This window comes from Dama dama, chromosome 5 (assembly GCF_033118175.1).
Source record: "Dama dama isolate Ldn47 chromosome 5, ASM3311817v1, whole genome shotgun sequence".
NCBI classification, from domain to species: domain Eukaryota; kingdom Metazoa; phylum Chordata; class Mammalia; order Artiodactyla; family Cervidae; genus Dama; species Dama dama.
In genome coordinates this window covers 82,628,785-82,655,186 of record NC_083685.1, presented here as the reverse complement: position 1 = coordinate 82,655,186, position 26,402 = coordinate 82,628,785, and the positions used below count along the sequence as shown (strand labels likewise).

At 40.7% G+C, this 26,402-nt stretch overlaps 1 protein-coding gene across 1 annotated transcript in view; it reads left to right on the top strand.

Annotated features, from left to right (window-relative positions):
• The window catches only part of BCAS3 (BCAS3 microtubule associated cell migration factor), a 583,611-nt gene that overhangs the window by 10,033 nt on the left and 547,176 nt on the right, over positions 1–26,402 (top strand). Inside the window, exons 5-6 of the mRNA XM_061140731.1 lie at positions 4,019–4,094; positions 26,239–26,345. Coding sequence (XP_060996714.1) covers positions 4,019–4,094; positions 26,239–26,345 — 183 coding nt within the window. The remainder of the gene's footprint in view (positions 1–4,018; positions 4,095–26,238; positions 26,346–26,402) is intronic.

Below are 26,402 nucleotides of genomic sequence, written 5' to 3'. Positions count from 1 at the left end.
ATGCTGAAGTTCCAGTACTTTGGCCACCTGATGCAAAGAGCTGACTCATTTGAAAAGACCCTGATGCTGGGAAAGATTGAAGGCAGGAGGAGAAGGGGACGACAGAGGATGAGATGGTTGGATGACATTACTGACTCAGTGGATATGAGTTTGAGGAAACTCAGAGAGATAGTGATGGATAGAGAAGCCTGCCTTGCCAGAGTTCATGGGGTCACAAAGAGTCAGACACAACTTAGGGACTGAACAACAACAACAAATCCAGAATCTGCCATTTGGCATTCAACCACTTGGAAAATGGTACATCTTTGCTGAGATTATGTTCCAACTCCTGCTTTATCCTGGGAATCACTGAATTCATGGATCCTGAAAATTATTCTCTGGGTTTCCAAATATCCCTAAAAGGGAGAAAATGTGTTGTCAGACTTATATCAGCTTCTTCAGCTGTCACAAATAGTGTGAATTCCCACTGTGTTTAACAGATGTCATTGATGGCTGGTAGAAACCCTAAGCTGTGCCCTTTGATTTAATAATTGTACTTAGGAAAACTTATTAAAAAATTCTCAGGAAAAAAAGTTATAGCCCAGAACTTTTCAGTGAGAAATTTTGACATTTTTCAGTGTGAAAAATTGTAGCCACAGGACTTTCCTGGTGGTCCAGTGGCTAAAACTCTGTGCACCCAGTGTAGGGGGCCAGGGGCCAGGGTTAGATCCCTGGTCAGGGGACCAGATCCCACAAGCTGCAGTGAAGACCCAGGGCAGCCAAATCAATCAATAAAATTATAGCCTGCCCAAGTGTCAGTAATAGTCAAGCAAATTATATGTGGTCTCTGTAGAATAATTTGCTAAAATTTAAATAATACTTTTGACAAAGGGCACGCAATAGAAGTTATTTTCTCTTCAGTGAAAAAACAACACACCTACAGTGATTGTTGCTGTGTTTTTTTTAAATTCAGTAATAGCTCTGTGCTTATGACTGTGTATATGTTTTAGAAACCAGATAAGGAATAAAAGGAGAAATAACAAGTCCTGTATCAGTAGTGGGATAAAAGCTTAAAGTCTAAATAAGAGAGCAGTGCTGTTGGATCTTGATTGAAGGAGGGCTAAAAATCAGTGCTGGGGGAGAAATTATGTGGTAGTACACTGACCTACAGTAAGATAGCAGATAAACCTGAATGGGGGCCTTCCCTGGCGGCATAGTGGTTAGGAAGCTGCCTACCAATTCAGGGGACACCAGTTTGATCCCTGGTCTGGGAAGATCCCACATGCAGTGGAGCAAGTGAACCCGTTCACAACTGCTGAAGCCTGCACTCTCTAGGGGCCTCTGGCTACAACTGATGAGCCCCTGGGCCGCAACTACTGAAGCTCGTGTGCCTAGAGCCTGTGCGCCGCAGCAAGAGAAGCCACTGCAGCAAGAGCCTGCATACTGCAACTAGAGAGTAGCTCCACTGTCCACAACTAGAGAAAGCCTGTGTGCAGCAGTGAAGACCAGTGCAGCCAAATAAATAAAGCAGTGTGTACGTGTCAGAAAAAAAAAAAGAAAAAACCTGAATCAGCACCCCATGAGTCTGTGCTTCACTGACAATAAAATACTCAAACATGAATAAAGGATATCATCGAAAGCTGGGAGGCAGAATGACATGATGTCACATGCCTTCTAGATGCCAACCTGCAAGAAGGCACACAGGACGCTTCAGTCAACTTCATAGAATTTTCTCAAAAATGCTTAGTAAAGAGCAGTATGTCTGCTGAGGAGAGATGAAAACTTGAAGACGTAGCAAAAGTATGCAAGCCTTGTGAAAGTCTTGTGTCTCCCCGAAGGGGAAAGAGAAGAAGTCTTAAGAATCCCAATCCACTGAAAAGCCTCTTTTAACCTTGTTTCATGCTGCCTGTTGGCCAGAAGTCAAAGGAGAGCATCGTGCAGATGTTGCAGAGGAATTGGGAGAATGTTGATTAAGGAGGTGATAAGCTGCCTTAAGGGTTCCCTGGTGGGTCAGCAGTAAAGAATTCGCCTGCAGTGCAGGAGAGGTGGGTTTGGTTCCTGGTTTGGGAAGATCCCCTGGAGGAGGAAATGGCAAGCCACTCCAGTATTCTTGCCTGGAGAATCCCATGGACAGAGGAGCCTGGTGGGCTACAGTTCAAACTGAAGTGACTTAGTGCACACACCCAAGCAGCTTTACGCCAAATGGAAGAAGATTTGGAAATGTGTTGTCACTTTACCAGGTTAATGGAGAGCCTGACAAGGAAAAAAGGGTCGTCCTAAATGCAGCGTGGTATCCTAGGTTGAGTCCTGGAGCAGAGAAACGACATTAGTGGAAAAACTGCTGAGATCCCAATAGCGACTGGGGCTTAATTAGTAGTAAAGCACCCGTGTTAGTCATTGGTTTTGACAGAGGTGCCATGGTAAGGTAAGGTTTGGTTAGATTAGATAGTTAATCGTAGATGAAATTGGTTGACTGGTATATGAGAACTCTTGGTGCTATGTTTAATAATCTAAAATTATTCCCAGGTGAGAACTTTATTTTTAATAGGGAAAGTTTTTTTTTTTTCTTTTTTCTAAAGATTTTTTATTTTTGGCTGCACTGAGTCTTAGTTGCCGCTGCAGCATGTGAGATCTTAGTTCCCCAACCAGGGACTGAACCTGCCTCTCCTGCATTGAAGGTGGTTCTCAACCACTGGACACCCAGGGAATTTCCAAGAAGAGTATTCAAGGATAAGAGAGCAAGACAGAGGAAGAAGAGGAAGATGAGGATGAGATAGTTGAAGATAAAGTAGATGAATTAGTTGGTTCTAGTACAGATTTTCCTTTTCTTCAAAGGAATTAATTGTACTATACATATCTCAGGTTTTTTTTTTTTTTAAACAAAGACAATTGAAATCACATGAATATGTAAGATAACATTTTCTTTTTGTTTACTAAACCTACTGTTAAAATGATCCTGTCTTTTAGTAATATCTTTAGTGGCCAATAACATTGTATAGTACAGAAAAAGTCTGTAAAATGACGTGGAAATTTAAAGCAAGTCGTGTATAACACAGATTACATGTGAGATAGTAGTTTTTGTAAGCTTTCGATATAGTTTATATTAAATAACTTCTGTGAACTGAGTAGAACTTTATAACTGAATGTGTTGCAGCATTCTATTGACATCATCAGTGCTTGCAAGTATATACAACCTAGAAAATCTAGGTACTTTTAAATAGAAGCATTTGCTTTGTGGAGCGATGACTCCCTTTGAATACTGACGGGAGACTTCCCTGGTGGTCCGGTGGTTAGGACTTCACCTTCCGGTTCAGACGGTGCAGGTTCAGTCCCTGGTCAGGGAGCTGAGATTCCCCTTTCCTCACAACCAAAAACCAAAAGATAAAACAGAAACAATATTGTAACAGATTCAATAAAAACTTTAAAAATGGTTCACTTTAAAAAGAATGCTGGTGGATACTGTTGATACTCTCACAGTGACTTCACAGTCGTTTATGCTTATCTTTGTGACCCTTGTGGGCTTGTAAGAAAGCTTATGGGCTGGGTCTAGAGGCCAGATAAGAGACTGAAAAAGTAGTATGTTTTTTCCATCCCCAACTCTGGCCTGCACCCTCCACCTGGAACTGGTGGTTAGCAGAAAGTAATGATCTTGACAATTTTAGGGAGAGTATAATTGCCTGATCATAAACACTTGGAAACTAAATCGATATGTGTGGTAGTTTGGTTTATTTCTTCAGCTTTATTTGTTGACCAGAATAGGAGATTAGTTTTTTGAGTGTCTTTGAATTATAGTGACACTTTCAGTAGACTCTGATCATTGTATTTTAGGTTTCTGCAGTTCTTAGGCTATAAACCCTTTCCTGACCAAGATTATAGACTCCTGGATAGCTTTCTTTGAAAATAAAAATATTACAAATGTGCCAGTTCTTAAGATGTAGAATTGGTGAGGTTGGAGGGGTTCAATTACTCTTTGTTTTGAACATCAGTAGTATTCGTGCTATAAAACATTTTCATTCAAATGTTTCTGTTTACTATACAGGCTTACAGTGGAACACCTCTAACAGAAGAAAAGGAGAAAATAGTCTGGGTCAGATTTGAAAATGCAGATTTAAATGGTATGCTTTTAACTTTTGGGGGGCATCTGAATTAAATGTTTGAGGTTGACCTGATTCCAAGAAGAGAACCCTTACCTTTTGTCAGGTTACTTTCTCTTAAAATGACTTTTTAAGTTTTCAAAAAACATTTATTTTTAATCTAAAAGTAATATTCAGCTATAGAAACTTGATTAGCATTAATATTGTATTGTAGAAGTCTTAGAGTCATTGTACATGTAGTACCTAGCCTTAAACTATTTTTTTTTTTAGCCTTAAACTTTAAATCCAAGTAAGATAACAATTTCTTAGAAAAAAAGTTTTGTTAATTCAAGTTTGGTCAGTTGTATGGGATTTATAACTGCACAGTAGTAATTAGTGTTGAACTTTTTAGACTTTCAAATATTTTTCTGGACTTCCCTGGTGGTCCAGTGGCTAAGACTCTGTTCCCAGTGCAGGGGGCCGGGATTCAGTCCCTGGTTAGGGAACTAGATACCACATGCTGCAACTAAGAGTTCGAGTGTCATAGCTGAAGATCCTGCATGCTGCAAGCAAGGCTTGGTGGTGGTGGTAGTTTGCTTTAGTCGCTAAGTAATGTCTGACTCTTGTGATCCCATGGATTGAGGCTCCTCTGTCCATGGAATTCTCCAGGCAAGAATACTGGAATGGGTTGCCATTTCCTTCTCCAGGGGCTCTTCCTGACCCAGGAATCGAACCCAGGCCTCCTGTGTTGCAGGCAGATTCTTTACCAAATGAGCTATGAGGGAAGCCCAAGCTTGGTGTAGCCAAATAAGTAAATAAACGGGAAATTAGTTTTTTAAAACATTATATTCCTGAGCAGAATTTATGCCCGTCTAAGGCCTGTTTGTTCTCAGACACCTTCCTTCCATGTCATTGCTCCTTCCTGCTCCCTCTTGCAAAGGGCTGCTTCTTGTCTGTTCTCTCCTGGCTGAGTTTGGGGGGCACTGGTAGGAGATCGAAAGGGAGGATGGGAGAAAGGGAGAGTATTATCCCCTCTCCCTCTGTTGGCTGCCGCATTTCCTCTGTGCTTCTCTCTTGCTCTGGGCAGCTCTGCTTGCCTTTCTGCGGGGTGACCCCGGCACCCTGCTTTCCCTCCCTGTTTTCCTAGCTTAGGGGTGGAATTGGCTTCCTGCTGTTGCTAATTCAGTAGGCCACCATCTGTGTAACCAGTTGTCTGTATTAAATTCCCAATTATGAATACCCTGAGTTGTTTTCATTTCCTAGTTGGACATTGATGGATACCTTACTCTTGAGTCTTTGTCTCCTCTGAGACGTTTAAGATTCCGCATTTTCCTTCATAAACTACTGTCTAGGATGCGGGAGGCTGTCACTTCTGCAAATCAGTTTCTTTTGGATTTGATTCTCTGTCACGTGGTTTGTTTAAATGGCAACTTGTTATGCCCTCTGTGGGGAATAACACATTCATTAGTATAGGTGATTATTTATGATATATAACCTTTTGCTACAGTATTTCTCTCTGAAAGCTTTTTATATTTAAAATTTCCTTTCTCTTCATGACTGTCAAATTTCCTTGTTACTAGTATATTCTTCTTCCTTTTCTTTCTTCTTTTCCCTTCTTTATTAAGAACTACTTACATGTTTGTCGTCTTTTGTTTCCTGTCACCATTTCCTGATGAATTCAGACTCTTTTCTCTTTTGCAAGTGTATTTGCTTTGTGGATGTCAGAATGTATTAGAGGACTTTCTTGATTTAATAAGAAAAGAAATGTGGTCATGGTCTTGAAAATATTAGACAAGAGCAAAAAATTATAAAGCATATGCAGAATGTTAAAAATAATTGATTTTTAAAAAGTTTATGTCAGCAGTAAAATGACTTAAAAAAAAATCACATAATTGGGACATTCCTGGCAGTCCAGTGGTTAGGGCTTTATACTCTCACTGTCTGGGGCCCAGCTTCAATCCCGGGTCAGGGAAGTAAAATTTTACAAGCCTCATGACATGGTTAAAAAAAAAAAAATTCACAAAATTAACTTTAAAAATGTCATCAAAATAATCTTTAGGAAAGTTTTTTTTTAACAGCAAATAAGAATTGCTGGGGTAATAATACTTTATAAAGCCTTTACATTACTGAAGTACAATGCATTTGCATCTGGAAATGTAGATGGATATCACTTGTTTAGGACTTTGTGTTCTGTTGAACTTAAAATGGTCGTCCTTAAGAGTATCCTGTATCTTAGTTGATTTATTAAGCTTTTAAATTTATACATCTTCTTTTTAAATACTTTAGCACGCACCCATATACTTTGGCCTCTCCTTTCTATATCATATTGATAGTGTATGAAAATTTGTCCGAGATTTTTATGGATATTCTTTTTATCATCTCAGGCCCTAGGGGTGTCTGTGCATGTGCACACATGTATGTGTGTGTTTTAAAGCCATAGTAAATATTACCAAGATATTTGATTCTCCTTAACTTCCCCAGTCTCTTACAGCATTTCTTGGATTTGTGTTCTTTGTTTAGGAATGTTTTATTTAGCTGTTTGTGTGGCAGACCTTCTGAGATATTTATAATTGAAAGAAAATTTGGCATGGGAAGGAAAAAGTAGGGCTTACTGGCTGCAAGTCCAGCATCTCTGAAGAAGGCCGTGTGTGTGTGCGCTAAGTTGCTCCAGTTATATCTGCCTCTTTCAGAGTATTTGAACTGTAGCCCTCCAGGCCCCTCTGTCCATGGGATTCTCCAGGCAAGAATGCTGTAGTGGGTTGCCATGCCCTCTTCCAGGGGACCTTCCTGACCCACAGTTTGAAGCCACGTCTCTTATATCTCTGGCGTCAGGCAGGCAGGTTCTTTACCACTAGCTCTACCACTTTTCCATCGCATTAGAGATTCTTGATCAGCCAACCTGTCATTCCCTGCTTTTATCTTCTGCAGCTGGGATGCAATTCCTTGATCATTGCCTTTTGTCTTTCATGACACCATAAGGCAGACAGTGGAGAGGCTGCTTCTGGCTGCAGCCAAAGTAGCTCAGCGGCCTGTTTCTTTGTAGAGCAGTTGGGTACCCAGAGATTGTGTTAGGTATTTAGGCTTCTCTTTGCTAGACTTGGAGTTTTTTCTGGCAAAACAATTTAGAAGTCTTTTACCTGTCCATAGATTTAAGTTATTTTATAATATTAATGAAACTCTATTAGCTATTAATTTAAAACTTGCAGTCTTTGAATTGAACTGTGCTCTGGTGATTCCTTTCTGTTTATTCCAACAGGCCTGAGAGCTCTGCTTTTCTTCATGAAATTACTAAGTGGTGCTGCTTGGCCCCTTTCTGCAGGGTTGCAGCCCATTTGATTATGGGCTTATCAGAGTTGGGAGTGGAGTAGGCAACAACTTATAGGAGAGATACTTCTGAGGAATCTGGGTTATTGGGATTCTCCTTTCCTGAATCCTTTTAGGTATCTCCATTCCTAATCTGGCTTGGTGTCCAGTGGAAACTGCGACTGTTGGAGTTTAATAGAAAGGAGGATTAAGGCGCTTTGTGTCATGGTTATCGTTTTGTTTCCGCTTTCAGGCAGTCTCGTTTATACCCAAGATTGTTTTTCTTGAGGCACTCACTGTACTGAAAAAGGTGTAAGAAGTAGCCAAAGCAAGTTAATATCCTGACATTTTCTGTCACATTCTCTAAAGGTCCGCATGTGGTGTGAGTCCCAAAACACATCAGGTTTAATCAGCTGGTTGGCTCCAGGATAGGAGCTGCCAACTTTCTAGCCTGTGCGGGGTAACTCTTACCATCCTGAGGTGGTCAGTTCTAATATCAAGGTTTAAGAATATACTTAGATATCAAGTTTTCTATTCAACAGGATTTTTTTTTTTAGTTGCATGTGATCAGTTTAAGGAAAAAAAAGTTTTTAATTGTGGTAAAATGTGCTTAACATAAAATTTACTGTCTTAACCATTTTTGAGTGTACTGATCTATAGTTGTAAATACATTCACACTGTTACACAACCAATCTCCAGAGCTGTTTTTATCTTGTAAAACTGAAACTATACCCATTAAACAACTCTACATTCTCTCCTTCTCACTAACTCCAGGCAACCACCATTCTACTTTGTCTCTGAGTCGGAGGTACTTAAGCCACTTCATAAGTGGCATCATTCAGTGATATCATGCATGTGTCTAAACTTCCTTTTTTTTTTTTAAGTCTGTGTGAAATTGTTTTTTTTTTTATCATTTTATCTTTTCATAGGTGATCATTTGGGTTGCTTCCACCCTTTGGCTTTACAAAGAATGCTGCTTTTAACAATTATTTTTACAAATAACTTTTTGAGTCCCTGCTTTCAGTTCTTTTTGAGTAATACCCATAAGTGGAATTGTTGGCTCATAAGTTCTTTTTAATTTTTTGAGAAACCACCATGCTGTTTTCCATAGGGAATTCTTTTTTTTTTTTTCCCTTTATTTATTTATTTATTTTTTTAGTGGGTTTTGTCATACATTGATATGAATCAGCCATAGATTTACACGTATTCCCCATCCCGATCCCCCCTCCCACCTCCCTCTCCACCGATTCCTCTGGGTCTTCCCAGTGCACCAGGCCCGAGCACTTTTTTTTTTTTTTTTTTACGGAATTCTTTTTAAACTTACTCTGATGGCTGGGAAGCATAGTGGCTCAATCCCTTGAGTCTTTCACTTCTCACTGCTCCTCTCTGATGCTTACTTCTCTTCTCCAACTTCTCTAACGAGGTTGGAGCAGTGATTGCTCAAAGCTCTCAGTTCATAGCTTTATGATCAGAGAGGGAAAAAGAGTCCATTGGGCAATCCAGCATGCTCAGTCTGGATTACCTTCCAGTTACTGGAATGGCCGCAGTGGCCGAGGATGTGGCACCGGAATCGGCTCAGCAGGTGTGTGCCTGTCCCTGTGCTAGATGCAGGGGGCGGGCAAGATCAGTTATCAGGAAGGGAGGAGCTATAGAGTAGGAAGTGTGTGAGGCATGCAAAGACAGTAGAGGCTGTAAGCCTCTGTGGCTCTAGTGTGCCTGGGTCCCCATTTCAGCTTCCTCCTGGACATCTACACTTAGATGTCCCCAAATGCCTCAAACTCTTAATCATTTCCCATCTAACTATGACACTTCAATATCTATACTTTAACCTCACTTGCCTTTCAAAAGTCACTAAAAGCAGAGAACTTTTTATACCTTGGAATCTTTGCACACGGGATCTTCTGGCTAAAATTAACATTTCAGCCTTGATCCTCATTCAGCTGTTGTGTGCACGGGTATGCTCTCAGTCACTCAGTTGTGTCCAACTCTTTGTGACCCCATGGACTGTAGCCCGCCAGGCTTTTTTGTCCATGGAATTCTCCAGGCAAGAATATTGGAGTGGGTTGCCATTCCGTCTTCCAGGGGATCTTCCCGACCCAGTAATCAAATGCATACCACCTGCATCTCCTGCATTGGCAGGCAGAATCTTCAGCGTTGCGCCACCTGGGAAGCCCCTCATTCACCTATTAGCATCTACTAAAAGTGAATTTCCAGTTTTTAGACTATGTGTTGGTAGAATATTGCTGCTGTCAACATGCATGTGAAATACAGAAGAAGCTGGTTTGGGAGGAAAGATTTTATTTCACTTTACACCTCAATTTTTGAGGCGAGCAGAAAATCCAGTATCCCCCTCTCCCCCTCCCACGTGCAAACATTTTTCTAAGGAGGGAGAGTGTACTGAGTGTGCTCATAGGTGAGGTTAACAAATAAGATAGAGTGTGAAAAAATTTTATAGAAATATAGTTGATTTACAGTGTTGTGTTAATTTCTTCTGTATAGCAAAGTGATTGTTATACATATCTATACATTCTTTTTCATTTTCTTTTCCATGATGGTTTATCACAGGATATCGAATTTAATTCCCTGTGCTATAAAGCAGGACCTTATTGTTTATCCATCCTATACATAATAATTTTCATCTACTAGTGCCAAACTCCCAATCCTTTTCTCCTCTACCTCTTTCCTCCTTGGCAGCCATAACTATGTTCTCACTGAAGCGAGACATGTTGTTGAAGGATGAGTGAATCAAAGGAGAATGTTGTAGTTAACTTAAAATCACAGAGGAAATGCTACATGTCTCTATAGGAAAAACTGTAAAGTCCATATTTAGGGGAGAAAAAAGAAACCAATGAGAAAGGTAAAGAGCAGTTATAGAATAACCAGTGATGGTATGATAGAAGATATAAAGTCAAAGAATAAGGATTACTTAAAGCTGTAACAGTTTTGAAGAATAACCTAAAATTTTTACAAAATTAAGAGCTTCACTCAAAAGTAATGCAGTCTGCGCTACCACCATCCAGAGAAAGAAAAATAGCTCAGGTGACTAAGCAGAACCTAAAGGAAGAGAAAGGCGATTTTTGTATAATGACCTCAGGGTTTTATATGTGACATTTGCGCCCCTTCTGAAAGTGACAGCCTGTGATCAGGGTGGTAGCTGTGGTACAAAGATGCCTAAGTATCGAGTCCTGAGATTGCTCTTCAGCTTTGAAGAAATTATCCACACCTTGTTCTTTTCTGTGGGGGAGGAGGGCTTCCCTGATTGCTCAGTTGGTAAAGAATCTGCCTGCAACTCAGGAGGCCCTGGTTCGATTCCTAGGTCAGGAAGATTCACTGGAGACGGGATAGGCTACCCACTTAGTATTCTTGGGCTTCCCTGGTGGCTCAGCTGGTAAAGAATCCGCCTGCAATGTGGGAGACCTGGGTTTGATCCCTGGGTTGGGAAAATCCCCTGTCCTTTTTAAATTTTTTTCTTTAAGGCCACACCACATGGCTTGTGGGATGTTAGTTCCCTGACCAGGCATTGAACCTGGGCCCTCAGCAGTGAGAGCACAGAGTCCTAGCCACTGTACTAACCCGGGAATCCCCCTGACTTGCTCTTGTCAGTGATAAAATGAATCTGCTCCTGCTCTACATATAAAACAGGATTTTTGTGCATCAGATTAGATAATGTGTATACAAAGCACATGGAATATTATAAAAGAACATTTAAATGTTAGATGTAAAGAGAATTGGGCTTCTCCCATGGCTCAGTGGTAAAAAGTCCACCTGTATTGCAGGAGATGCAGGTTCAGTCCCTGGGTTGGGAACATCCCTTGGGGAAGGAAATGGTAGCCCACTCTAGTATTCTTGCCTAGGAAATCCCTTGGACAGAGGAGGCTGGGGGGCTACAGACCATGGGGTCACAAAGAGTTGGACACGACTAAGTGACTGCGATCCCATGGACTGCACCACACCAAGCTTCCCTGTCCTTCACTGTCTCCTAGAGTTTGCTCAAACTCATGTCCATTGAGTTGGCGATGTCATCCAACCATCTCATCCTCTGTAACCCTCTTCTCCACTTGCCCTCAGTCTTTCCCAGCATCAGGGTCTTTTCCAGGGAGTTGGCTCTTCACGTCAGATGGCCAGAGTATTGGAGCTTCAGCTTTAGCATCAGTCCTTCCAATGAATATTCAGGGTTGATTTCCTTTAGGATTGACTGGTTTGAGCTCCTTACTGTCCAGGAGACTCTCAGAAGTCTTCTCCAACACCACAGTTTGGTGCTCAGTCTTCTTTATGGTCCAACTCTCAGATCTGTACATGACTACTAAAAAAAACCATAGCTTTGACTAGATGGACCTTTGTTGGCAAAGTAATTTCTCTGCTTTTTAATACACTAAGTTTGTCATAGCTTTCCTTGCAAGGAGCAAGCGTCTTTTAATTTCATGGCTTCATTCATGAAACCATTCACAGTGATTTTGAAGCCCAAGAAAATAGTCTGTTACTGTTTCCATTGTTTCCCCATCTATTTGCTATGAAGTGATGGAACTGGATGCAATGATCATCTTTTGAATATTGAGTTTTTAAAAAGCCCACATTTTCACTCTACTCTTTCACGTTCTTCAAGAGGCTCTTTAGTTCCTCTTCGCTTTCTGTCATTAGTGTGGTGTCATCTGCATATCTGAGGTTTCTGATATTTCTCCCGGCTATCTTGATTTCAGCTTGAATTTCATCCAGCTCTGCATTTCCCATGATGTACTCTGCATATAAGTTAAATAAGCAGGGGACAATATACAGCGTTGTTGTACTCCTTTTCCAAGGTTGAACCAGTCCATTGTTCCATGTCCAGTCCTAACTCTTGCTTCTTGACCTGCATACAGGCTTCTCAGGAGGAAGGTAAGGTGTTCTGGTATTCCTGTTTCTTGAAGAATTTTCCACAGTTTGTTGTGACCCACACAGTAAGAGGCTTTAGTATAGTCAGTGAAGGAGAAGTACATGTTTTTCTGGAAATCTCATTTCTTTCTCTATGGTCCTGTGGATGTTGACAATTTGATCTCTGGTTCCTCTGCCTTTTGTAAGTCCAGCTTGTACACCTGGAAGTTCTCGGTTCATGTAGTGTTGAAGCCTAGTTTGAAGGATTTTCAGCATTACCTTGCTAGCATGTGAAATAAGTAAAATTGTAGGGTAGCTTGAACATTCTTTGGCATTGCCCTTCTTTGGGATTGGAAAGAAAACTGACCTTTTCCAATCCTGTGGCCCCTATTGAGTTTTCCAAATTTGCTGGCATATTGAGTGCAGCACTTTAAGAGCATCATCTTTTAGGATTTGAAATAACTCAGCTGGAATTCCATCACCTCTACTAGCTTTGTTTGTAGTAATGCTTCCTAAAGCCCAGTGACTTCATGCTCTAGGATGTCTGTCTCTAGGTGAGTGACCACACCATCATGGTTATCCTGGTCATTAAGACTTTTTTTGTAAAGTTCTTCTGTGTATTCTTGCCACTTCTTAATCTCTTCTGCTTCTGTTGGGTCCATACTGTTTCCGTCCTTTACTTTGCCCATCTTTGCAAGAAATGTTCCCTTGGTGTCTCTAATTTTCTTGAGATATCTAGTCTTTCCCATTGCGTTGTTTTCCTTTATTTCTTTGCATTGCTTGCTTAAGACTGAGTGACTAAACAGTAACAAAAGAGAATTAATTATGCCCTAAGTTAAATAAGCTTATGATTCTGAATTTTGGTGGATATGGAATCATGTGCTATTAATTTTATGCTAGTGAATTCCTGTAAAAGGAAAATCAGCATAAAAAGTTACTGGGACTTCCCTGATGGTCCAGAGGTTAAGACATTGTGCTTCCACTGCAGGGGGCATGGATGTGATACCTGCTTGAGGAACTAAGATCCCCCATGCTATGCCCTGTAGCCAAAAAATAGGAAGAGAAAATTACTGATTATGAGCTGTGTTAAAGATTTTGATCTTTATATTTGAGCGATGAGAAGTCACTAATGTAGAGGCTGGAAGTGAGTAGGTATACCATTATTTGTTTTTTTTTTTTCGGCTGTGCCTCTTGGCTTATGGGATTTTACTTCTCCAGCCAGGGATGAATCATGGGCCGATGGCAGTGAGTACCAAATCCTCATTGCTGGACTGCCAGGAAATTCCCCATTATGAGTATTTTGAAAAGATCACTCTGACTCTAATAGAGAGTTTGGTGGACAGTGGTGGAGGCAGAAAGCCACGCAGGCTTTTGCAGTAGATGTTGTAGACAGAGGTGGTGGTGGTGTAAGCAGAGAGCTATTTAGGAAGCTTGCTCATAGATTTATTGCTGGAGGGAAGGAAGAAGGCGGTTCGTGATTTTGCTATCTGGATAGATAATCATGCTGTTCCCCAAAATAGGAAACTCTGGAAGATCATGTTTGGGGAGGAAATCCTGATCTTTAAGTGGAATTTGATCTTCTGTTGAGACATTCAAAACCCATACTGAGGAAGTCACTAGCAGAGAGTAACTTAAGCAATGGTTGGAATGAGGTCACTTAGGGAGGGTTACTGTAAGAAGAAAACGGAGTTTAGGAATTCGCTTTGAGTAACTCTGATATTTCAAGAGCAGTTAGAAAAGGATGAGCCAGCGGGGAATATGGTGAGCATTGGTTATAGCTGCTGAATAATCTTAACAAGATGTTCTTAAAAAAATCATAGTGGATTCAACAACTTGAAGGTTACTGATGACCATAGTAAAAGTCACCTGGGAGGAGTGTTGGGGCAGAAACACGTTCTGAAATAGATTGGGGGTGAGTGAGAGATGAAAAACAGATGGCAGTTATAAATAAGGAATTCAGCTCCTGGAAAGAGAGGAAATAGTGAGGTCAAATAAAGGGATAGGGATGTTACTGGTTTATGATTTAAAAAAACCCTTATTTAGGGACTTCCCTGGTGGTCCCTGGTGGGTTAAGATTCCAGGATTCCTTTGCAGGGGTTGTAGGTTTGATCCCTATTCAGGGAACTAAGATTTGCACATGCTCCCTGGAGCAGCCAAAAATATAAAAACAAACCCACCTTATTTATTGTGCAAATATATCATGATAAATAGCACAAAAATATGGATCACTGAATTTTTACACATTGTAAATCTGTGGAGCCATAACTAAGGTAGAAAATAGAATGTTGCTACCTAATTGCCTAGTGATTCTGAATTTCATATAAAGAGAATCGTTCAGTATATAGGCTTTTGTGTCTGGCTTCTTTTGCTTATTATGTCTGTGAGGTTCATCCATATTATGGTATATGGTAGTAGGTCATTTTTTTCCTGTGCTGAGTAGTGTTGTATTATACATTGTATCCGTGTACCACTGTGCTTGTCCTTTCTCCTCTTGATGGAGTTTGGGTTGATTTCAGCTGTAACTACGTTGATTGCAGTAATATTGTGGTAGGTATTCTTGTCTCTTGGTATATCTGTGCTGAGGCTTCTAATGAGTTTTTATACCTAGAGTGGAACTACTTGGTCAAAGGGCATGGGATCTTCAACCTGAGTATATATTGTCTGTTTTCCCAAGTGGTTATACTGATTTATATTTACTAGCACTAAATAAGCAGCCTCTTCACTCCATATCCTGCCAACTCTTGGTTTTGTCATTGTGGTTTTAATTAACACTTCCTTGATTACAAATGAGGTTGAGCCAGTTTTCATGTTCACTGATGATTGATTTAAATATCCTATTTTTGAAGTGTTTTTTTTTATGTCTCCTGCCTAGTTTTCTAATGACCTGCCTTTTTCATACTGATTTTTAATTTGTTTCTTTATTTTTTTTTATTTTTAATTTGTACATGACTTAGCAACTATATGTATGTATGTATGTGAATTAGACAAATCCTTGTGCGGTTATAATTGTCTCTTCTCCCAGGCTCTGACTTGGCTTTTCACTCTCCCAGTCAGGGTGGCTCATGAGAAACAGAAATTCTCCGTTTTAATGTAATAAACTTAATGTAGTAGAATTTGCCAGTTTTTTATACTAGGAATTTTTTGTGCCCTGCTGTGAAGTTTTTTCCTTGTACCATAATCATGAAAATACATTTCTACAGTGTTCCTCTAGTGTTTTGTTAATTTTAGCTTTGTCATTTATATCTAAAATTCACTGGTATTGATTTATTTGAAAAATTTTAAAAGATTGGAGATACTTTATCATGTTTAAATACTCATTGGGAGTATACAGTATGTGGAAAGAATGGGAGATACAGGAAAGGAAGGATTAGATAAAGAGCCCTGAGAAGATGAGTGAGAATGGGATCCAAAGCAGAGTGATTTACTTTATTTTTGTTTGTTTGGAAAAGTTCTATTCATCTTTTAAAACTCTAGGTCATTGAGGCTCTGTGAAGTCTCTCTTTGTACTCCAACTTTATCATCTCTCCATGACGGTAGTCTCCTCTGCCCTACATTTATTGTTGCCTTTTTCATGCTGTTTTAGAGCCATCAGCTTGTACATCTGTCTCCCTCGTCAGACTGGAGGTTCCTCACTTTAAACATTACTGGAGTGTAATTGCTTTGCAGTGTCGCGTTAGTTTCTGCTGTGTAACGCAGTGATTTAGCGATATGTTGACATGTATCCCCTCTCTCTTGAATGTCCGGCCCACACCCCCCCTCTCTCCACCAACCCACCCTTCTAGGTCATCACGGAGCACCCAGCTGAGCTCCCTGTGGTACACTGCAGTTTCCACTAGCTATTTTACACATGGTCGTGTATTTATGGGCTTCGCTTGTGGCTCAGCTGGTAAAGGATCCGCTTGCAATGCGGGAGACCTGGGTTCCATCCCAGGGTTGGAAAGATCCCCTGGAGAAGGGAAAGGCTTACCTACTCCAGGATTCTGACCTGGAGAATTCCACGGACTGTATATGTATAGTCTGTGGGGTCGCAAAGAGTCCTAATCTCCTAATTCATCCCACCCTCCCCTCCCCCCTCGCAGAGTGATTTACTTTAGACAAAAGGAAAGACAATTGTGTGTCATAGAGTGGAATGAGAAGAGAGTGAGTGTTACAGATGCATGTAGGTCTTTGGCAACAGAAAGTTTCTAGATTCCTTGTGCCGTATATGAGACACATTATCTGCTGAGTAAGGAGAGATTGGGTGGAGTCAGGGCTTGGAGAACACTTTAAGAAAGTCATTGAAATTGTAAAAGAAGTTTCAGAAAATTGAGTACATTCGTTGTGCAGTTTTGAAGGCTCAGTTGAGGTTTGTGGAGATAATTTATAGTGGTGACAATTGTGTCTCATTGTGTGATTTTCTCTAGTGATTCTTGGTTGCCGTGGAGTATACTAGGGTGGTGGACTGGTTGGTTTCATCTAGGATTGAGGTTTTGCTGGTTGGGTGCCATGCAGAGATCTCACAAAGGGATAAGAGAATGTGGATGACTGACAGAAGTTACTGAGATGACTGACCAAAGACTGCTAAGGCAGGAGGAGACTAGATATACAAGAGGGGCCTGAAGAGGAGGGAGAAGGCAGGGCTTCAGTGGGTTGGAGGTCCTAATGAAGTTAGAGAGCGAACCACAAAGCAAATAGTTGAGCACGCTTGCTGGAAGATAAGGTTGTGATCTGAGAAGAAAAGAATTGATTAGTGATGTTTTGAGGTGTAATAGTTTTGTTCAGTAAGGATATAGTGTATAATACTGATAACAAATGCTTAATATTCACTGATGTGAACTGGAAAAGTTGATTAGAAAAGTACACATAATTCTTTTATTGTGGACCATATGTCCAGTGTGTTCAGATGTATCAGGATTTACTATCCCCTGTAAGTAAAGGAACATAATTTTTCTTCCATTGCTAAATTTATACATATTAGAATTCTAGATGGTTACACATCATATTTGTATTTAGTTAATTTTGGTAAAATATTTTACTTTGATTTGCCTTTATAGGTGGTTGTGTTCTTGATATTGGTATTTCCTGGGTATCTAGTGAGAATTTGATTTTTATTTTAAAAAATTTTAAATTTTTTTAATGTAGCATGATTTTATGACAAGAGTAATCATATCGGCACAGTGCTTCTTGTGCCAACTTACACAAGCCCTCTAGCTCTTTGCAGAGACCTTTACTTCATCTTTTTTTGGCCCTACCATGTGGCACGTGGGATCTTGGTTCCCTGACCGGGGATCCAACACACGCCCCCTGCATTGAGAGCACAGAATCGTAACCACTGGACCTCCAGGGAAGTTCCCGCACTCCTCCCCGTCTTGCATCTTGCTCTCCTCATCCTCTGCCTGTTGATTCTCAGAGTGTCCAGATACCCCCTGTGAGCCCGCACAGCTTACGTTGCCTGCCTCTGCTGGGCGCTGCCCTGCTGTCCTGCACCCCCGCTGGTGTTTCCCCTGGCTACTTCTGTCACCGGCAGGTTCTGTGGTCTGCTCTTCATGAGTGACGGAGTGGTACTTGGTACTGGTGCCCTCCTGAGAGAGTTTGATTTTTAAAACATACTTGTGCTGATAATTATATGTACTGTTCCCTGGTGGCTCAGTGGTAAAGAATCCGCCTGCCGATACAGGAGACGCTGCTTCTGTCTCTGATCCAGGAAGATCCCCTGGAGAAGGAAATGGCAGTCCACTCCAGTATTCCTGCCTGGAAAATCCTATAGACGGAGGATCCTGGCTGGCTACACAAATAGTCCATGGGGTCACAAAAGAGTCAGAAACGACTTAGCAACAAAACAACAATGACAAACAAAAAAACCTACTAGTTTTGTGATTTCAGCTTTCTATTCACTTTCCTTTAAATGTTTTCCAAAACTTCTCAATTTTTTTTTAAATTAATTAATGTATTAATTTTTTCAGTGGGTTTTGTCATACATTGATATGAATCAGCAATAGATTTACACGTATTCCCCATCCCGATCCCCCCTCCCACCTCCCTCTCCACCCGATTCCTCTGGGTCTTCCCAGTGCACCAGGCTCGAGCACTTGTCTCATGCATCCCACCTGGGCTGGTGACCTGTTTCACCATAGATAATATACATGCTGTTCTTTCACAACATCCCACCCTCACCTTCTCCCACAGAGTTCAAAAGTCTGTTCTGTACTTCTGTGTCTCTTTTTCTGTTTTGCATATAAGGTTGTCGTTACCATCTTTCTAAATTCCATATATATGTGTTAGTACGCTGTAATGTTCTTTATCTTTCTGGCTTACTTCACTCTGTATAATGGGCTCCAGTTTCATCCATCTCATTAGGACTGGTTCAAATGAATTCTTTTTAACGGCTGAGTAATATTCCATAGTGTATATGTACCACAGCTTCCTTATCCATTCATCTGCTGATGGGCATCTAGGTTGCTTCGATGTCCTGGCTATTATAAACAGTGCTGCGATGAACATTGGGGTGCACGTGTCTCTTTCAGATCTGGTTTCCTCAGTGTGTATGCCCAGGAGTGGGATTGCTGGGTCATATGGCAGTTCTATTTCCAGTTTTTTAAGAAATCTCCACACTGTTTTCCATAGCGGCTGTACTAGTTTGCATTCCCACCAACAGTGTAAGAGGGTTCCCTTTTCTCCACACCCTCTCCAGCATTTATTGCTTGTGGACTTTTGGATAGCAGCCATCCTGACTGGCGTGTAATGGTACCTCATTGTGGTTTTGATTTGCATTTCTCTGATAATGAGTGATGTTGAGCATCTTTTCATGTGTTTGTTATCCATCTGTATGTCTTCTTTGGAGAAATGTCTGTTTAGTTCTTTGGCCCATTTTTTGATTGGGTCATTTATTTTTCTGGAATTGAGCTGCAGGAGTTGCTTGTATATTTTTGAGATTAATCCTTTGTCTGTTTCTTCATTTGCTATTATTTTCTCCCAATCTGAGGGCTGTCTTTTCACCTTACTTATAGTTTCCTTTGTAGTGCAAAAGCTTTTAAGTTTCATTAGGTCCCATTTGTTTAGTTTTGCTTTTATTTCCAATATTCTGGGAGGTGGGTCATAGAGGATCTTGCTGTGATTTATGTCGGAGAGTGTTTTGCCTATGTTCTCCTCTAGGAGTTTTATAGTTTCTGGTCTTACATTTAGATCTTTAATCCATTTTGAGTTTATTTTTGTGTATGGTGTTAGAAAGTGTTCTAGTTTCATTCTTTTACAAGTGGTTGACCAGTTTTCCCAGCACCACTTGTTAAAGAGGTTGTCTTTTTTCCATTGTATATCCTTGCCTCCTTTGTCAAAGATAAGGTGTCCATAGGTTCGTGGATTTATCTCTGGGCTTTCTATTCTGTTCCATTGATCTATATTTCTGTCTTTGTGCCAGTACCATACTGTCTTGATGACTGTGGCTTTGTAGTATAGTCTGAAGTCAGGCAGGTTGATTCCTCCAGTTCCATTCTTCTTTCTCAAGATTACTTTGGCTATTCGAGGTTTTTTGTATTTCCATACAAATTGTGAAATTATTTGTTCTAGTTCTGTGAAAAATACCGTTGGTAGCTTGATAGGGATTGCATTGAATCTATAGATTGCTTTGGGTAGAATAGCCATTTTGACAATATTGATTCTTCCAATCCATGAGCATGGTATGTTTCTCCATCTGTTTGTGTCCTCTTTGATTTCTTTCATCAGTGTTTTATAGTTTTCTATGTATAGGTCTTTTGTTTCTTTAGGTAGATATATTCCTAAGTATTTTATTCTTTTTGTTGCAATGGTGAATGGTATTGTTTCCTTAATTTCTCTTTGTTTTTTCATTGTTAGTATATAGGAATGCAAGGGATTTTTGTGTGTTAATTTTGTATCCTGCAACTTTACTATATTCATTGATTAGCTCTAGTAATTTTCTGGAAGAGTCTTTAGGGTTTTCTATGTAGAGGATCATGTCATCTGCAAACAGCGAGAGTTTCACTTCTTCTTTTCCTATCTGGATTCCTTTTACTTCTTTTTCTGCTCTGATTGCTGTGGCCAAAACTTCCAAAACTATGTTGAATAGTAGTGGTGAGAGTGGGCACCCTTGTCTTGTTCCTGATTTCAGGGGAAATGGTTTCAATTTTTCACCATTGAGGGTGATACTTGCTGTGGGTTTGTCATATATAGCTTTTATTATGTTGAGGTATGTTCCTTCTATTCCTGCTTTCTGGAGAGTTTTAATCATGAATGGGTGTTGGATTTTGTCAAAGGCTTTCTCTGCATCTATTGAGATAATCATATGGTTTTTATCTTTCAATTTGTTAATGTGGTGTATTACATTGATTGATTTGCGGATATTAAAGAATCCTTGCATTCCTGGGATAAAGCCCACTTAGTCATGGTGTATGATTTTTTTAATATGTTGTTGGATTCTGTTTGCTAGAATTTTGTTAAGGATTTTTGCATCTATGTTCATCAGTGATATTGGCCTGTAGTTTTCTTTTTTTGTGGCATCTTTGTCTGGTTTTGGAATTAGGGTGATGGTGGCCTCATAGAATGAGTTTGGAAGTTTACCTTCCTCTGCAATTTTCTGGAAGAGTTTGAGTAAGATAGGTGTTAGCTCTTCTCTAAATTTTTGGTAGAATTCAGCTGTGAAGCCATCTGGTCCTGGGCTTTTGTTTGCTGGAAGATTTTTGATTACAGTTTTGATTTCCTTGCTTGTGATGGGTCTGTTAAGATCTTCTATTTCTTCCTGGTTCAGTTTTGGAAGGTTATACTTTTCTAAGAATTTGTCCATTTCATCCAAGTTGTCCATTTTATTGGCATAGAGCTGCTGGTAGTAGTCTCTTATGATCCTTTGTATTTCAGTGTTGTCTGTTGTGATCTCTCCATTTTCATTTCTAATTTTGTTAATTTGGTTCTTCTCTCTTTGCTTCTTAATGAGTCTTGCTAATGGTTTGTCAATTTTGTTTATTTTTTCAAAAAACCAGCTTTTAGCTTTGTTGATTTTTGCTATGGTCTCTTTAGTTTCTTTTGCATTTATTTCTGCCCTAATTTTTAAGATTTCTTTCCTTCTACTAACCCTGGGGTTCTTCATTTCTTCCTTCTCTAATTGCTTTAGGTGTAGAGTTAGGTTATTTATTTGGCTTTTTTCTTGTTTCTTGATGTGAGCCTGTAATGCTATGAACCTTCCCCTTAGCACTGCTTTTACAGTGTCCCATGGGTTTTGGGTTGTTGTGTTTTCATTTTCATTCATTTCTATGCATATTTTGATTTCCTTTTTGATTTCTTCTATGATTTGTTGGTTATTCAGAAGCGTGTTGTTTAGCCTCCATATGTTTGAATTTTTAACAATTTTTTTCCTGTAATTGAGATCTAATCTTACTGCACTGTGGTCAGAAAAGATGACTGGAATGATTTCAATTTTTTTGAATTTTCCAAGACCAGATTTATGGCCAAGGATGTGATCTATTCTGGAGAAGGTTCCGTGTGCACTTGAGAAAAAGGTGAAGTTGATTGTTTCGGGGTGAAATGTCCTATAGATATCAATCAGGTCTAGCTGGTCCATTGTGTCATTCAAGGTTTGTGTTTCCTTGTTAATTTTCTGTTTAGTTGATCTATCCATAGTTGTGAGTGGGGTATTAAAGTCTCCCACTATTATTGTGTTAGTATTAATTTCCTCTTTCATACTCGTTAGCGTTTGCCGTACATATTGTGGTGCTCCTATGTTGGGTGCATATATATTTATAATTGTTATATCTTCTTCTTGCATTAATCCTTTGATCATTATGTAGTGTCCTTCTTTGTCTCTTTTCACATCCTTTATTTGAAAGTCTATTTTATCTGATATGAGTATTGCGACTCCTGCTCTCTTTTGGTCTCCGTTTGCGTGAAATATTTTTTTCCAGCCCTTCACTTTTAGTCTGTATGTGTCTCTTGCTTTGAGGTGGGTCTCTTGTAGGCAGCATATATAGGGGTCTTGTTTTTGTATCCATTCAGCCAATCTTTGTCTTTTGGTTGGGGCATTCAACCCATTTACATTTAAGGTAATTATTGATAGGTGTGGTCCCGTTGCCATTTACTTTGTTCACGTTTGGGTTCACGTTTATACAACCTTTCTGCATTTCCTATCTAGAGAAGGTCCTTTAGCATTTGTTGAAGAGCTGGTTTGGTGGTGCTGAATTCTCTCAGCTTTTGCTTGTCTGTAAAGCTTTTGAATTCTCCTTCATATCTGAATGAGATCCTTGCTGGGTACAGTAATCTAGGTTGTAGGTTATTCTCTTTCATTACTTTCAGTATGTCTTGCCATTCCCTTCTGGCCTGGAGGGTTTCTATTGATAGATCAGCTGTTATCCTTATGGGAATCCCTTTGTGTGTTATTTGTTGTTTCTCCCTTGCTGCTTTTAATATTTGTTCTTTGTGTTTGATCTTTGTTAATTTGATTAATATGTGTCTTGGGGTGTTTCGCCTTGGGTTTATCCTGTTTGGGACTCTCTGGGTTTCTTGGACTTGGGTGGCTATTTCCTTCCCCATTTTAGGGAAGTTTTCAGCTATTATCTCCTCGAGTATTTTCTCATGGCCTTTCTTTTTGTCTTCTTCTTCTGGGATTCCTATGATTCGAATGTTGGGGCATTTCACATTGTCCCAGAGGTCCCTGAGGTTGTCCTCATTTCTTTTGATCCTTTTTTCTTTTTTCCTCTCTGTTTCATTTATTTCCACCATTTTATCTTCTACCTCACTTATCCTATCTTCTGTCTCCGTTATTCTACTCTTGGTTCCCTCCAGAGTGTTTTTGATCTCATTCATTGCATTATTCATTTTTAATTGACTCTTTTTTATTTCTTCTAGGTCTTTATTAAACATGTCTTGCATCTTTTCAATCTTTGTCTCCAGGCTGTTTATCTGTAACTCCATTTTGTTTTCAAGATTTTGGATCATTGTTATTATCATTATTCTAAATTCTTTTTCAGGTAGATTCCCTATCTCCTCCTCTTTTGCTTGACTTGGTGGGCATTTTTCATGTTCCTTTACCTGTTGGGTATTTCTCTGCTTTTTCATCTTGTTTAGATTGCTGTGTCTGGACTGGGCTTTTTGTATTCTGGAGGTCTGTGGTTCCTTTTTATTGTGGAGGTTTTTCCCAGTGGGTGGGGTTAGACGATTGGCTTGTCAAGGTTTCCTGGTTAGGAAAGTTTGTGTCGGTGTTCTGGTGCGTGGAACTTGATTTCTTCTCTCTGGAGAGCAATGGAGTGCTCAGTAATGAGTTTTGAGATGGGTCTATGTGTTAGGTGTCACCTTGGGCAGCCTGTATGTTGATGTTTAGGGCTCTGTTCCTGCGTTGCTGGAGAATTTGCTTGGTATGTCTTGCTCTAAAACTTATTGGCTCTTGGGTGGTGGTTGGTTTCAGTGTAGGTATGGCGGCTTTTGGACGGTCACTTATTACTTAAAGTTCCATGTAGTCAGGAGTTTTCTGGTGTTCCCAGGTTTTGGGCTTAAGTCTCCTGCCTCTGGATTTCAGTTTTATTCTTCCTGTAGTCTCAGGACTTCTCCAACTACACAGCACTGATAATAAAGCTTCTAGGTTAATGGCGAAAAGATTCTCCCCCGTGAGGGACACCCAGAGAGGTTCACAGAGTTACATGAAGAAGAGGAGAGGGAGGAGGGAGATAGTGTTGAGCAGGAGGAGAAAAAGGGGGACTCAGGAGGAGAGAGACAGATCTACGCAGTTGTCTGTTCCCAGAATGTTCTCCGTAGCCCAGACACCCACCAAGATTCACAGAATTGGATTGGGAAGAAAAGGGGAAAGGAGGAAATAGAGGTGTTCTGAGGTAGAAAACAGAGAGTCAAGATTGGGAGAGAATAATCAACACACTCCTGAATAAAAATGGGAACTGAATATTGGATTCTTAAATGTTCACAATTTATATCATATATTGAAAAACAAAAATTAAAAATCTAGAGTAGAGATTAGACTCTTAAAAATACTATGTTAAAAACAAAAACCAAAACACACACAAAAAAATTTTTAAAAATATATATGAAGTTCAGTTTAAAAAATAGGGCTTCTCTTTGTTTTTTTGGTAAGGTTATAGTGTATTGAAAATGAAAATTAAGGAGTAGTAGAGGAGTACTAGAGGACTTTAAAAGAAATAAGAGAAAAAGAAAAATAGAAAATAGAAGAGAAAAAGGAGGAAAAAAGGAAAAAAAAAAAAAAGAATTTTCCCTAATTAAAAAAATCGTAAAAATCTATGAAAATGAAAGTTAAGGAGTGATGGGGGAGTAATAGGGAATTTTAAAGGAAAATAAAAGAGAAAATATAAAAAAAAAATTAAAAAAAATTTTTTTTCTTATTAAAAAAAAAAAAGTAAAAATATATCTAGGAATTTCTCTGGAGCTGTTGCAGTCAGTGTCGGTTCAGCTCAGTTTCAGGTATCTCCTCGTTCCAGCTTACACTTCTCGATATCTACAGGCCTCTTCCGGTGTAATCGGTGTTTTCTACAGGGATTTTAATCTGTTGCACCGCTCTCTCCTGAAGCGGTTCCCTTTGTTTATTTGGCTTCTGTTTGCCGGTTTCTTCAGAGCCTCATTTCCGCCCTGACACAGGCGGGCGGAGGTGGACTCTTATTCAGGTAGCTAGTTGGGTCGCGCTGCTGGGAGGGGCTGGTGCTGCGGGGAAGGGCTGGCGCTGCGGGGAGAGGCTGGCGCTGCTTTCTCGGTCCGCTGCTCAGGCTCCCGGCTGCTCTATATGGAGCGCGCCGCGCGCAGCTCCAGCCCTCGGGTGTTCCACAAAAGCGCAGAACAAAAGGCTGCGCCTGCTCTCTGTGCCTTCCCCGTCAGAGCGGTCCAGGCAGCCAGGGGCTTGACAGGCGCACTCTCTCCGGGTGCGGCGCACCCACTCCCTTCCATGGTCCCAATCTCGGTTTCTGCCGGCGCGAGTCGGGTGCGTGCGCCTTCCGCCCTCTGCGTCCACAGCCCCAGTCCCCCCCCCGCGTCGGTCGCAGCGCGACGTGCTCCCGCCTCCGGCGGGTCCGGGCCGGCCCGCAGCCTGCGAGCCCCTCTCCTGACTCTCTCAGTCCCCCGTTCCGCAAACGGCCGGCAGCGTGCTCGCGCCGGTTAATTTTCTCTCTCTTCCCTGCTCTCCCACAGTTCAAGTTGGTAACTCACAAAAGCTCCCTCCGATTGTCCTCAGGGCACTCAGGCCTGGACCCTGCCCCAAACAATGCCGCCCGCTTCTCTCCGTGCCGCCCCCACTTGCTGGTGGCGGATGCGGGTGTCTGGGGCACTTTTCTGCTGAGAGTTGCTTTTAGGCACGTAATCTGTGGGTTTTATTTATTGTTTCCCTCCCAGTCAGGTTGCCCTCCTAGATTCAAACACTTCCCCCAGGCCCGCCAGTGCGAGGGTTTCCCGGTGTCTGGAAACGTCCTCTAAAGACTCGCTTCCCGGGACGGATCTCCGTCCTTAGCTCTTTTGTCTCACTTCTTATCTTTTATATTTTGTCCTACCTCCTTTTGAAGACAATGGGCTGCTTTTCTGGGCGCCTGATGACCTCAGCTAGCGATCAGAAGTTGTTTTGTGAAGTTTGCTCTGCGTTCAGATATTCTTTTGATGAATTTGTAGGAGAGAAAGTGGTCTCCCCGTCCTACTCCTCCGCCATCTTGGCTCCTCCTCCCAAAACCTCTCAATTTTTAAAGAAGGTATTTATTTGGTTGGGTCGGATCTTATTTGTGGCAGCCGGGATCTTCCTTGCGTCCTGTGGGGCCTTTCATTGCGTCGGTCTCTCTAGTTGTGGTGCTTGGGCTTAGTAGTTGTGCTGCTCAGGCTTGGTTGCCCCGCAGCATGTGGGATCTTAGGTCCCTGACCAGGGATTGAACCCATGTCTCCTGCAGTGCAGGGCAGATTGTTAACCACTGGACCACCAGGAAAGTCCCGAAACTTCTGAACTTTTTATTGAAAAATAATTGAAGCAATCGTTATGCCAATAGCATTAAAGGAGAGTCGTTGTTTTTGTTGATTGACATTGTGTCTTTTAAATTTCCTCTTCTGTTATTTAATTCTAATGCAGATACATCAAGAAATCTGGAATTTCATGAAATTCATAGCACAGGGAATGAGCCGCCTTTGCTGATTATGATTGGCTACAGTGATGGAATGCAGGTCTGGAGCATCCCTGTAAGTATGAAGATGCTAACACCCTGAAATATAAACCTTTGCAGCATGCTAGCTGGT